Below are 14391 nucleotides of genomic sequence, written 5' to 3' on the forward strand. Positions count from 1 at the left end.
TGGACAACTGTTAAAATTCATATTATGGCAAGAACCAATCAGCTAACTAAAGAAAAACGAGTGGCCATCATTACTTTAAGAAATGAAGGTCAGTCAGTCCGGTAAATTGCAAAAACTTTAAATGTGTCCCCAAGTGGAGTTGCAAAAACCATCAAGCGCTACAACCAAACTGGCACACATGAGGACCGACCCAGGAAAGGAAGAGTCACCTCTGCTTCTGAGGATAAGTTCATCCGAGTCACCAGCCTCAGAAATCGCAAGTTAACAGCAGCTCAGATCAGAGACCAGATGAATGCCACACAGAGTTCTAGCAGCAGACCCATCTCTAGAACAACTGTTAAGAGGAGACTGCGCCAATCAGGCCTTCATGGTCAAAGAGCTGCTAGGAAACCACTGCTAAGGAGAGGCAACAAGCAGAAGAGATTTGTTTGGGCCAAGAAACACAAGGAATGGACATTAGACCAGTGGAAATCTGTGCTTTGGTCTGATGAGTCCAAATTTGAGATCTTTGGTTCCAACCGCCGTGTCTTTGTGAGACGCAGAAAAGGTGAACAGATGGATTCCACATGCCTGGTTCCCACTGTGAAGCATGGAGGAGGAGGTGTGATGGTGTGGGGGTGTTTTGCTGGTGACACTGTTGTGGATTTATTCAAAATTGAAGGCACACTGAACCAGCATGGCTACCACAGCATCAGCATCCTGCAGCGACATGCCATCCCATCCGGTTTGCGTTTAGTTGGACGATCATTTATTTTTCAACAGGACAATGACCCCAAACACACCTCCAGGCTGTGTAAGGGCTATTTGACCAAGAAGGAGAGTGATGGAGTGCTGCGGCAGATGACCTGGCCTCCACAGTCACCGGACCTGAACCCAATCCAGATGGTTTGGGGTGAGCTGGACCGCAGAGTGAAGGCAAAGGGGCCAACAAGTGCTAAACACCTCTGGGAACTCCTTCAAGACTGTTGGAAAACCATTTCAGGTGACTACCTCTTGAAGCTCATGGAGAGAATGCCAAGAGTGTGCAAAGCAGTAATCGGAGCAAAGGGTGGCTATTTTGAAGAAACTAGAATATAAAACATGTTTTCAGTTATTTCACCTTTTTTTGTTAAGTACATAACTCCACATGTGTTTATTCATAGTTTTGATGCCTTCAGTGAGAATCTACAATGTAAATAGTCATGAAAATAAAGAAAACGCATTGAATGAGAAGGTGTGTCCAAACTTTTGGCCTGTACTGTACATATATATATATATATATATATATATATATATATATATATATATATATATATAAATATATATATATATATATATACGCTCACTGCTAAAAATGTGGCCCATCGACATTATCTGGTTTTGAAATAGCCTTAGTGGCTTCTAGCTGCTCCCAGAGCCCCCGAGCCCTTAGTTGGGACACTTCCTGCTCAACAGAGTATTCTGAGGACAGTTTCACAAAAATATTTTTAACTGGTCTGCTGTGTTAGTGTACTGTGTACTGTGTGTAGATTAGTCTAATCACATTGTCTGGACAGGGTGTTAAGGTCATATGAGGCAGGTATTTCCCATAAAAAGATTTGGTAACACTTTATATTAAGGTACTGTAATAAGCGTTAATTAATGCTTAATAAGCACCAATTAACCAGTTAATGAGCACTTATAAGACAGAATAAGATGTTTATTACCGTTAATAAGACTATATAAATGTTAATTATAGCATAATTAACACAGTTATTATTGCATATAGGAGCATTATAAGCACTTAATAGAAACTTGATAACAGTTTATAAAGCTATCCTAAATATGAATTAATAAGATGTCTATTTACATTAATTATGATTTATAAGGGTTAATTATAGAACAATAACCACATTTATTACTGGTTTTTATTACACGGCTCTATTAAATGCTGTATTCTGATTGGTCAGTAGCGGCATTCTGCGGTCTGATATTACTGTGTAATGACCGCTGCTAGTAGCAACGGTCATTACACACAGTTGCTATGTAGCCCAGCGTTGCTAGGGATGCTGCCCTGCAACACCGCAGCTGTCAAACAACTTCCGAGGGAAAAAACAAACAGAAGTGGCTGATTTTAACGGATGCCGCTGAAGAAAAAGAATACCTACGGACTTTCTCTGCCAAAAACAAAAGAAGACGGATTTGAATACACACTCGGCAGTCATGCTTAATGACATTTTACGCGAGTTTTATGCCTCGGTTCAGTCCACTAAGCCTGGGTGAGTACAAAACTTTCACCAAAAGTTGTCGAATCCGGTCGGTTTTAATGCACTTATAACTCCCTTCAGGGGAATGTTCTATTCCCCTGTCAGGAGTTATTTTCCCAGTATTCACCGGCTCATTATACATTATCCCTTAGATAAGACACTATAAGACAATATCAGATTAAATTAATAAGGTGTTATTAATAGTTTATAATGATCCTTTGCAGCTACCGGATCTAAAGTGGGAACAGTGTCATATAAAGGTTAATAAATTATTAATATGCTCTCAGGGCTCGAAACTAACGGTGTCCCGACGTCCCAGGGACTATAAAAATTGCTACTGGGACACAAAGATGATGTCATTACGTATGGGTATCTGAACGTGGCTTTTGTCATAAAAACTTATGAACAGCAAAAATACAGTGGCTTTTGCTGCACCTGATCTGGCTCCACACATGCGCACATGCACACACACGGAACTCAACTCACTGCATGATGGTCACGCTGGGTGCCACTCGCCTATGGCAAGCCGTTTTAACATTTAATCGCTAGACTGGATATTCATTACTGATATCTGCAACATAATTTTGCCTAGTCAAAACTCTTATTCAAGATATCTGTAATTAGATTTTGCCTAGTCAAAACTCTAATTACAGATATCTGTAATTTAGTTTTGACTAGTAAGATTCAAACTATTTTTGCCATTCATGTGTATGGGGTTTGTCATTATAGATATCTCCAATGTAGTTGCGGATATCTGCAATTGTTATTGCGGATATCTGCAATTGAATTGTGGATATCTGTAATTCCAGTTTGAGATATCTACAATTTAATTTTGACTAGTCTTAATTCAAGTTCAAGATACCTTTAATTATCATCAATTGAAGATATCTACATGGTCCTTTCTAGATATCTTGAATTGAGTTTCAGATAGTCAGAATGACGTTGTAGATATCTTGAATTCGAATTATGACTAGTCAAAATGACGTTGTAGATATCTGTAACTGAATTATGACTAGTCAAAATGACGTTGTAGATATCCGCAAATGAATTATGACTAGTCAAAATGACGTTGTAGATATCTACAACTGAATTATGACTAGTCAAAATGACGTTGTAGATATCTCAAACTGGAATTATAGATAGTCATAATGTAATTGTAGATATCTATAATGACAAACCCCATACACATGAATGGCAAAAATAGTTTGAATCTTACTAGTCAAAACTGAATTACAGATATCTGTAACTGTAGTTTTGACTAGTCAGAATGACATTATAGATATCTGTAATTCAGTTTTGACTAGTCAGAATGACGTCATAGATATCTGTAATTCAGTTTTGACTAGTCAAAATGACGTTACAGATATCTGTAATTCAGTTTTGACTAGTCAGAATGACGTTACAGACATCTGTCATTCTGTTTTGACTAGTCAAAATGACGTTACAGATATCTTAAATTAAAATTCATACTAGTCACAATGACATTACTACTAGTCAAAATGACGTTATAGATATCTAAAATGGTAATTCCAGATAGTCGGACTTAGTGATTAAATGTTAAAACGGCTTGCCATAACTCGCCAGCTATGCTCACCACTCCACTTTTTTTTTTTCTTTTTGCTCGTCACTCCACATCAGAGCACAGAACCTAGCAATGCTGAGATGGTTGAAAAAACTGATGCAAGCTCCTCCAGTGCCGCTCCAGTTGGAGTAGGATGCGACACTTGACACTTGATGTTTATGATAATGACGGTAACGTTACAGTTAATCAGAAGAGGTGCACTCGGTTCATTCAGTCAGTATTAATTAGGCGAGCAACTTTAGCTACAGAGATGAAGGTCATACTTGAACTAGCAGCCAGTCATGTTTCTAAATTTCCTGCAGGTAAGCTGAGCATAATGAACACCCAGATAACAGTAGTATGTGTTAGCAGAACCTTAGTGTGTAACTGTGACACTCAGAGACATTGACCGCGATTAAGTGATTGTAGAGACATTGACCGCGATTAAGAGTGTGTGTGTGTGTGTGTGTGTGTGTGTGTGTGTGTTGCAGCTCATGGAGGGTGCCGCTAGAAATACCTTCGGTAGCTAAGTGCGTCGCTAATGACGTTCTGTGTGAGCTAAAGTGAGTGAAATGTGCGTGAAGATGCATATGGTTGAGATACAAGAGTGACAGTAAATTGTGTGAAGCAGGATGAGCAGAGTGAATGTGTCAGGAGCATCGATGAGCTGTGTGTTATGTTGACCAGGCTAATGGATATAGGCTACGACATGTTCATGCTAACTCCTGCTGATTTGCTAACGCCATAGCCTGACTTCATTCCTCTCCGTCAGTAAGGTTAAAGGAGCATTTCATACATTTTGGCAATTGAAGTTTGTATCAGGCTCAGTGTGTAAGTGTTTTATTATCACTCTTGTGAAACCATTGTGAGAGTAATTCAGTACTACGCCGTGGATTAAAAACAAGGGAAGTTAGATTAAGTGTGTTTATGGGTTTAATTCTGAGCCTTCTCTTTCAGAGGGATGGGCTGACATTGCAGATGGTGTCAGATGGACTGCAGAAGACGACCCTGGCTCTTGTACCCATGCAAGTAAACAAAATAAACTCCCTAGAGAGGAATTAATATGCTATGGTGTATGTTTAGCAATCGTGACAATAATTTTTTTTTTCTTCTGTATTTCAGACAGTCCCAGGTCAGCATCTGAAGCAATTCCTGGATGAAGTGGGACCTTTTCCCGGAAACACCTTCTCTGGTGTAAAACTCAACAGGAAACAAGTGGATGATGATGACTTCCACAAAGTGAACGATAAACTCAGACAACCTCACCACGCAGTTGGGCAACCTTGATGAGAGTGTCTTGAAAGCCACTGCCACCATGTTTGACCTAAGCAACTGGCCTGAAGACATCACTGACCTGGCCACCTTTGGCCTGGCCGATGTTGAGACTTTTGTCACTCACTTTCAGAAAAGTGATGGGTTACAGGGAGCTTTGTGAAGCACTGCATTCATGAACAGTCAATCTAAGTAACAAAACTTTTGAAAAAGCCAAATGAACTCAGATCTGTCATTTTTTTAGAACTCAACTATTAAGGTTTCCAATCCTTTTTTTTCTGTTTTTGACAATAGTGGTTGCATTAAAAATCAATATGAAAAGGAAATATGTCCTTATGTTGTGTTTTCACCATCATTGGTAGGCTGAATTCTCATCACGAGTGAATAAAGCAGCTAACTCTGAATCAATCTGCTCAAATGTTTAAGTTCAAATAACTCATGTTTGTCTTAGTATGCCATTTTGAGGAAATGAGATTCCCATGATCCTTTGCTAAAGAAAATAATAACATACTAGAGTGAAAAGAACGCATCAGAATTCTTTAATGTTGAAATAATGATTGATATCTGGATGTTGCAATATGTGCATAATTAATAGAATTATTAACTTCAGTGAGTGCATAATAAAGAGTTTATGAATGTCAACAAGACACTGTTCCCACTTTAGATCCAGTAGCTGCAAAGATGCATTACGAGCTCTTAATAAGTGCATATTAATAATTTATTAACCTTTATACGACACTGTTCCCACTTTAGATCCGGTAGCTGCAAAGGATCATTATTTACTATTAATAAGTGCATAATTAAGCATCTATTAACTGTAATATGGCATTTATATTAACTTCTTATAGTCTCATTAATGTTAATAAACACCTTATTAATTTCATCTTATAGGGTCTTATAGTGTCTTATAAACCAGTAATAAATGTGGTTATTATTCTATAATTAACCCTTATAAAATATAATTAATGTAAATACACATCTTATTAATATTTAGTACAGGTTTATAAACTGTTACCAAAGTTTCTATTAAGTGCTTATAATGCTCCTATATGCAATAATAACTCAGTCAGTTATGCTGTAATAAACACTTAATCTAGTCTTATTAATGTTAATAAGCATCTTATACGTCTTATAGGTGCTCATTAACAGTTAATTTGTGCTTATTAAGCATTAATTAGCGCTTATTACAGTAATATAAAGTGTTACCAAAGATTTTTAACAAAGTGTTTGCAGAGCACCTGTCGCCCAGAAATAGCAGAAGAGATGCACAGCTAAGACACTGCTGAGGATGGAGGAGCACTTCAACAACAACTCTTACCCTCAACGGATGTGGCAGCGCAGCCAGGACATCATGGACTACAACCCTCTGGCAACACCACCTCAATCAGCCATGCCTCCTTCCTTGATGAGCTCAGCTGTCTCTATGCATGCACTGACAGCAGGCAGACATCAAGTTGTGCTGCCGGCAGACCATCAGCTTCTCAAACTCCTCCCCACCAGTGTGTCTTTGCTGCACTGAGCCAGAATAATGCACATAAGGCTACTGGCCTTGATGACATCCCAGTACTCAATACCATTAAAACCTGGAAGCCTCAGGGTATTCTCAGACACACTGATAATTCTGGCATGCCCTGATTTGGTCAATGTGAACAAATGTAAGCAGTATTTTCAAAGTCGCATGAAATAATATCCATGTAGCATGTTTTTTATACATATCCTTCTTTGATCTTAACTCACATCAACACATTGATCATGTGATGGCAGCCTTCCCAAATACATGGATTATACATGACGTACTGTACTAGAATGTACTACAATGGATTAATTTAGAGGTCTATCTGAAGTCTGACTATCAGTTTGATCTAAATAAAAGTCAAAGTCTATCTTTGTGATCTGGCCCTTGGAGCTAAACTATACAAAGCTGAGCATAGCTTGCCACAGCATACACAGTAATAAATTCACTAAAATTTCCTGGATAAAATCATCAGTCATGTTTGTGTAACAGAGTGCTGTCCGCACCTGGTGCACTGACTTTGAAGGAGATGTCAGTTGATTGGGTTGGTAATCCAGTGGCCATCTGAGTTTTAGCTGCAGGGGCTTCTGAATGCTGAACTGTCTGAGGAGAGGAGGCTTGTGGCTGGGCCTGGGGATGGGTGAGACCCTCCATGTCCTTCCTCATCTGGTTAACCACAGCCCGCAGGATGCTGTTCTGCTGCTGCAGACAACAGATCTCTTCTGATGCCAGAGAATCTATCTTTGGTGTGAGACCCTGTGGATACATAAACACACACTCATCTGGACAGAGTGACGTAGTGTGTATAATACAATATGCACTTCTTATTTCTTATCAAGTGACTTAGCCTATGATTTACTGCAAATACTACATTTATCAGGAGTAAAATAATGGAAAAGGTTTGAGGCCCCTTTTTTTCTTTTCAAATCCTCTACACCTACTATGTTAGCTCTCCAACATTCAAAAGAGCAACCAAAGTGTCTGTAGATGGGTGTAGCAAATATAGTGACTGCAATGTGAATTCTGATCTCTGGGTCAGGAAACAGCCTGCATACACTCTGGAGGACACTTATAGACAACTGGCTACTTTATGGTAGGTCGTGCATGGCGCCAGCCTAGTACCAACATATTTAGGGCCAGTATTCCATGGTCAGTATTAGGGCTGGGCGGTATATCGATTTTTTACAATATTCTAATATATTTTCAAGCAAGATATAGATTTAGACAATACTGTTACTATATTGACATAGGGTCAAGTTGTGTCACATAACGCATACCGGTGTTCATCTCTCCTCTCTCATTCTGTCCGCACAGCTCTGCCCCCTCACTCACTCACAGGTTCTCTAGCAACACTCAGAGAGACACAGAGCTGCTCCTCTGTTTAATCTGTCTATTAATTACTCTACAGTGTGACATCGGTCAATATGTTGCTCAAGCTACACTAAATCAGTCTGTGAGATGAATGAAGTTACCACAGTAGCACATGTACAATACTGTGGGCCTTTTCCTCTGTAACATTTAGCCGCGTCCAGTCAAGCCATGTTGACGCCCGGTGCCACGCCAAGCTTCTCTGGAATAGGTCCAAAAGCCGGGCCACCCGCACTCAAGCAGGTAGCGGTGGTCTGTGTGTTGTGACACTCTCCTCACCTCTGTCTGCAGGAGACCAGAGAGAAAGGCGTTTCATAAAGTCTCTGTGTATTCAGCTCTACATAGTGCTCTTAGGACTTTTGTAGCATCTAACTGAATCTCTGTGGTTTGGAGTTTATTTTTTCTCCTGTGTCCTGTTTTTACTTTAGATATCTGCTTTATTTCACTGTTTAAGTTCGCTATCAGCCGTATTAGAAGTTGTGTGAAGTTGCTGCTCGAAAACTCAACATTTCCTTATTTTGCAGCTTCACAATAAAAGTTTTACATAACAAAACAAAGAGGGACTTTTATTTTTAAGGCTATAGGAATTAAAATATGTTTAATATGTTTTTTCAATTAAGACAAGTGTAATAATACTGCCAGGAGGAAGAGTACAAGGAGAATCAGCCACAGTGAGATGTTGATGAAGACATGCAGACAAGAGGCTCTTACTGCACCTTTGCAAACAGCTCACCTCCAACAGGTGCGCAACACCCTCCCCACTAGAAAAAAGACATTGCCTAATATTTTCTTTTCTATCTTATGACTTGGACTATAAAATATATATACATAATAAATGAACAGGTGAGTATTTCAACACATCAATTTATTATTAGGCAGTAGCTCAGTGATTAGGGACTTGGGTTGGGAACCGGAGGGTCGCCTGTTCGAGTCCCCGTCCGGACCAAATATGGAGCGTGGACTGGTGGCTGGAGAGGTGCCAGTTCACCTCCTGGGCACTGCCGAGGTGCCCTTGAGCAAGGCACCGAACCCCCTCACTCTGACATCTCTCCACTTTGTGCATGTATAGGTCCTGTTTGTGCATGTGTGTGGCTTTCGGACCTGTGTGTTAATGACAAAAAGAGTGAAAAAATTAATAAAGTATATATATCTCTTGTTGCTATCTCTTGTCAGTGTCTGTTTCTCCCTCTTTTTCATAAACTCTCATGGCAGTAATACAGCACTAAATGCCCATAGTCCATATGTATAGAAGGGTGAAGCATTGGTGGGCTCCCCAATCCTCAAAAAAGGACAAGGAAACTACCACATATACTCAACACTATGTTTCCACATCTCTCTATGCCATGCATCTTATCTAAATAAGTGTACACACTACTGCCTTAACTTAAATCAAGTGTTTAGATAGCAACCCATCTCTGTGCTTATTCCTATTCAAATAAATGCTCAGATTGCCTGTTTGTTGACTAGCAGTAACATGTGTTTTTCATACTAGTAGAAGTGCTTTAACATCACCATCAACTGTAACACTCGTTTTCCTGCTGTTCCTTGCAATGGTTCAACTACATACACTGGGCTGTCATGGCCTCTCCTTCCCCTGTCCTCCCAATAGCTACGCAGCTTCCCAGGACCACCTCTGGGTGTTAGGTTCCTCACCAGGATGTGTCAACTTGCCAGAATGTAGCTTGTAGTTCCTTTCTTCTGCTGTCAGTGTTCTAGACCGGTACGCTACCATTCAAAGTGCTCCATCTTTGGGCAAGATGGTGCCCCCAGTGCGTATGCCTGTTACAGCAGCTCCTGCTCACCGCTGAGCTTTTTTTCAATTTCTTTTTCGCTTAACTTTCTTATTTGGAGTTTTTTTCAGTTAGCTAGCTAGCACTTAAGTTTTGTTTTGGTATGGAGATGAAGGCCGCTCTCTTCATAGCGGTCTTTCTCCTATTTTTCCACGGACTTGATCGTGTGCAGGGACCTGGTGCCCAGCAGTGGCTCCATTGTTTACACCCGGGACCAGCTGTTAGCTACGTCACACCGCGGTGCGGCCCGGCCTGAACGCGGAAGTACCGGACACGATTGCCGCGCTGGACGGATTCGACACGACAGGACAGCGGTCAGCAGTAAGAGGAAAGGAGGAGGGCTGGCTGTGTTGTGAATGATAGATGGTGTAACTCTGGGCACATCACTATCGAGGAACAGCATTGCTGCAGGGACATTGAGCTGCTGGCTGTTGGCATGAGACCATATTATCTACCCAAGGAGTTTTCTCATGTCATAATGGTAGCAGTGTATGTCCCCCCCGTCTGCTAAAGCTGAGTCTGCTTGTGACATTCTCCACTCTGTTACAAGTAGGCTGCAAACACAGCACCCTCAGGCCCTCCTTCTGATCTCTGGGGACTTCAACCACACCTGTCCATCCACCACCCATCCCACCTTCACCCAGTATGTTTCCTGCCACACCAGAGACAATAAAACACTGGATTTATTTTATGCCAACACCAAGGAGGCATACTACTCATCCCTCCTGCCCCCCCTGGGAAAAGCTGATCACAACCTGGTTCATCTTCTGCCTGTCTACAAACCTGTGGTGCAGAGGGAACCAGCAACCACCCGTACTGTGTGTCCCTCAGTCCCCTGAGGGACTGCTTCGAGACCACTGTGTGGGAAGTTCTCAGCGATTCGCATGGGGAGGACATTGACAGTCTGACATCATCAATCAATCAATCAATCAATTTTATTTATAAAGCCCAATATCACAAATCACAATTTGCCTCACAGGGCTTTACAGCATACGACACCCCTCTGTCCTTATGACCCTCATGTATTATGGACTACATAAACTTCTGTGTGGAAAGCACCGTGCTGACGTATTGCGGTAAGCGAGTTGTGTCATTTCTGGTGTTTCTGTGACAGCGTCTCTGTACTGCTCTGGTGAATTCTGCTAGCCTGCTTTCTCACTTCAGTTGCTTTAACGTCTACTTCAAGTCTTAACCCACAGTGGTTCTGTTTAAGCACTTATAGCTCTCCTCCTTTCTACGACTTTCTCGCTAATCTCTTAGCTGTTGTTTGCACGTTACTAGCCTTGGTAGCTACATTAGCTTTACTTCTGCTCTTTCTTGCTCGGTGTGCCAAATGTTCAGTTATGCCTCTGCCTCCTTTAGCGACAGTGGTAACTGTAATAAGTGTAGCTTATTTGCTGCGTTGGAGGCGAGGCTTAGTGAATTAGAAGCGCGGCTCCACACCATGGAAAACCATTCAGTAGCTGCGGTAGTTAGCCAGCCCCATGTAGCCGGTGCGGAGCCACATAGCATAGCCTTAGCCTCTGCTAACTGTCCTCCGGCAACTCCCGTGCAGCTGGGAGGCTGGGTAACTGTTCGTGAGAGGCGCAGCTCCAAGCCGAAGCCCACGGCTCACCACCAGCCTGTTCACGTTTCCAACCGCTTTTCCCCACTCAGCGACACACCCGCTGAGGATAAAACTCTGGTTATTGGCAGCTCTATTCTGAGGAACGTGAAGTTAGCAACACCAGCGGCAATAGTCAAATGTATCCCTGGGGCCAGAGCGGGCGACATTGAGTCAAATTTAAAACTGCTGGCTAAAGCTAAACGTAGATTCAGTAAGATTGTTATTCACGTCGGCGGCAATGACACCCGGTTACGCCAATCGGAGGTCACTAAAATCAATATTGCCTCGGTGTGTGAATATGCAAAAACGATGTCGGACTCCGTAGTTTTCTCTGGACCCCTCCCAAATCTGACCAGTGATGACATGTTTAGCCGCATGTCATCATTTAATCGCTGGCTGTCCAGGTGGTGTCCAGCAAACAATGGGTTTCGTTAATAATTGGCAAATTTTCTGGGGAAAACCTGGTCTTATTAGGAGAGACGGCATTCATCCCACTTTGGATGGAGCTGCTCTCATTTCTAGGAACCTGGCAAACTTTATTAGTAAATCAAATCCCTGACAACCCAGAGTTGAGACCAGGACTCGGAGACGCAGTCCTATAGTAGTAGTTTATTTGGTTCATTTGTTAATTAACCAGGTGCATTCCAGTAAAGCAGTACATATAAATGATTGAACCAAAAAGGTGAAGGCTGAAGCCGTAGCTTATATGATGCCTACCCTTTTTACACTACATCACACCAAAACAAAAACAAAAAGTGTTACAACAAAGACAAAAGTGTTACAAAGATCAATTTCAACGAAAATCATGTGATATAGGCTTAGAAATTTACAGGAGAAGCTGCCCAAGGAAACTTAATATACTTAGTCATACCAAGAATTTATATTTGTCAATTGCCCTAAGTTTAAACATTTTTTGAATTTACAGATAGAACTACACATTTTTAACTCATCACAGAGACTATTCCACAAGTTTACCCCTTTAACAGAAATACATCTACTTTCTACAATTTTTTTGAACACACAATTTCCTCTAAGTTCATACCGACTTACTCTGGGTGAAAACATTTTCTGAGTGCAGTAAGGAAGTAGATTGTTGTGGGCTTTGAACATTATAAGAGAAGTTCTTAATTCGACGAGATCTTCAAATTTTAACGTATTTAATTTAATGAAGAGTGGATTTGTTGGTTCGCAATATTTTGAGCGATTTACAATTCTTATGGCTCTCTTTTGTAATTTAATTATTGGATCAATGTTTGTTATGTAAGTGTTTCCCCATATCTCCACACAGTACGTGATGTATGGGACAATGAGTGAACAATATAGCATGTAAGTGGATTTCTGATTTAAAAGTTCTTTCGTCTTGTATAGAATTGCAATGATTTTGGACAATTTAGATTTAATATTATTTATATGTGTTTTCCAATTGAGTTTATCATCAATTATCACGCCCAAGAATTTATTTTCACACACTCGTTCAATTTCGACATCATTAATTTTGAGTTTAACTTCACAATTTACTTGTCGGGTACCAAAGATTATATATTTAGTTTTACTTAAATTCAGTAATAATTTGTTAATATCAAACCATCTTTTAAGAACTTTCAACTCTTTTTCCACTGCACTCAAAAGCTGTTCCAAATGTTTACCAGAGCAATATATACTGGTATCGTCGGCAAACAACACAAATTTTAACAGATTTGACGCATCACAAATATCATTTATATACAAAATAAACAATATGGGACCCAGCACAGATCCTTGTGGAACACCATATGTAACTTTTAATAAATTAGAATTTTCATTGTTCAGATGTACATATTGGAATCTGTCTTCCAGATAACTTTGTAGCCATGTATAGGCTATTCCTCTGATACCATATCTCTCCATTTTTTTCATCAAAAGCCTGTGGTCGATGGTGTCAAAGGCTTTTTTTAAGTCAATGAACACCCCTACTGTAAACTCTTTATTATCAACTGCAGTTGAGATTTCTTTTACCAGTTCGGTCACTGCCATCAAGGTAGACCTATTTGACCTAAAACCATACTGATGGTCATTTAGTATATTGTGTTTATTTAAAAATTTATTGAGCCTGTGTATGAACATTTTTTCCAGAATCTTTGAGAATTGTGAGAGCAGAGAGATCGGTCTATAATTGGAAAATTGGTGCCTGTCTCCACTTTTAAAGATGGGAATGATTTTAGCAGTTTTCATTTTAGTAGGGAAGATACTGGTTTGAAAGGATTGGTTGCAGATATGCGTCAGTGGAGTTACAATACATTCTATTATGTCTTTGACAAATGTCATATCCAAACCCATCCAGTCAGTGGACTTTTTGTTCTTGAATTTATGAACAATATCAATTATGTCCTCTTCAATTACACCGTTAATAAAAATAGAATAAGTATTTTGTCTAATTATAGTTTCATCCAAGCCATCCTTATCTCTCGGGTCCACAATCTCATTTGCTAAGTTAAGTCCAACATTGGTAAAATACATATTGAATTCATTAGCAATTTCCTTCGTTTGATCTATAATTGTTTTGTCTTTTAGAAAGTAGTTTGGATATTCTGCTTTTTCAGAGCACTTTTTCATTATGCTATTGATTACCCTCCACGTTCCTTGAACATTACTCCTGTACTGTTCTAATAATTTATGGTAATAATTCTTTTTATTTGCCCTAATTATACTTATTAATTTATTCTTATATGTCTTATATCTATTTTCTGCATCTGTAGTTCTGTGTTTTAAAAACAATTTATATAGTATATTTTTCTTTTTACATGCATTCTCAATTCCCATAGTAATCCAAGGCTTTTTTATATTATTATTATTCATACTCATCTTTTTTACAGGGCAATGTTTATCATACAATTCAAGTAGTGTGACTATAAAGGCATCATATGATTTATTTGGATCATCATTAGCATAGACCTCACTCCAACTTTGGTTCCTAAGGTCCATCTTGAGGGCAGCGACCGCTTCTGGCGTTGTGTGTCGAACTAACTTACAAGTATTAATACTACTTTCTTTTTTTGTCTTGAAAAAATGATGAAAAA

The 14391-nt window shown here is 39.9% G+C and overlaps 1 protein-coding gene across 8 annotated transcripts in view; it reads right to left on the reverse strand.

Moving 5' to 3' along the window:
• ccdc57 (coiled-coil domain containing 57) overlaps window positions 1-14391 on the reverse strand; it is a 142335-nt gene that overhangs the window by 31124 nt on the left and 96820 nt on the right. For all 8 annotated transcript variants that reach the window (XR_013488400.1, XM_078163414.1, XM_078163413.1 and 5 more), the window contains one exon: window positions 7078-7327. Coding sequence is in view for 7 of the 8 variants with exons in the window: in XM_078163414.1 (XP_078019540.1) it covers window positions 7078-7327 (250 nt within the window). In the remaining variant the exon portion in view is untranslated. The remainder of the gene's footprint in view (window positions 1-7077; window positions 7328-14391) is intronic.

This window comes from Epinephelus lanceolatus, chromosome 21 (genome assembly GCF_041903045.1).
Source record: "Epinephelus lanceolatus isolate andai-2023 chromosome 21, ASM4190304v1, whole genome shotgun sequence".
Lineage (NCBI taxonomy): Eukaryota > Metazoa > Chordata > Actinopteri > Perciformes > Serranidae > Epinephelus > Epinephelus lanceolatus.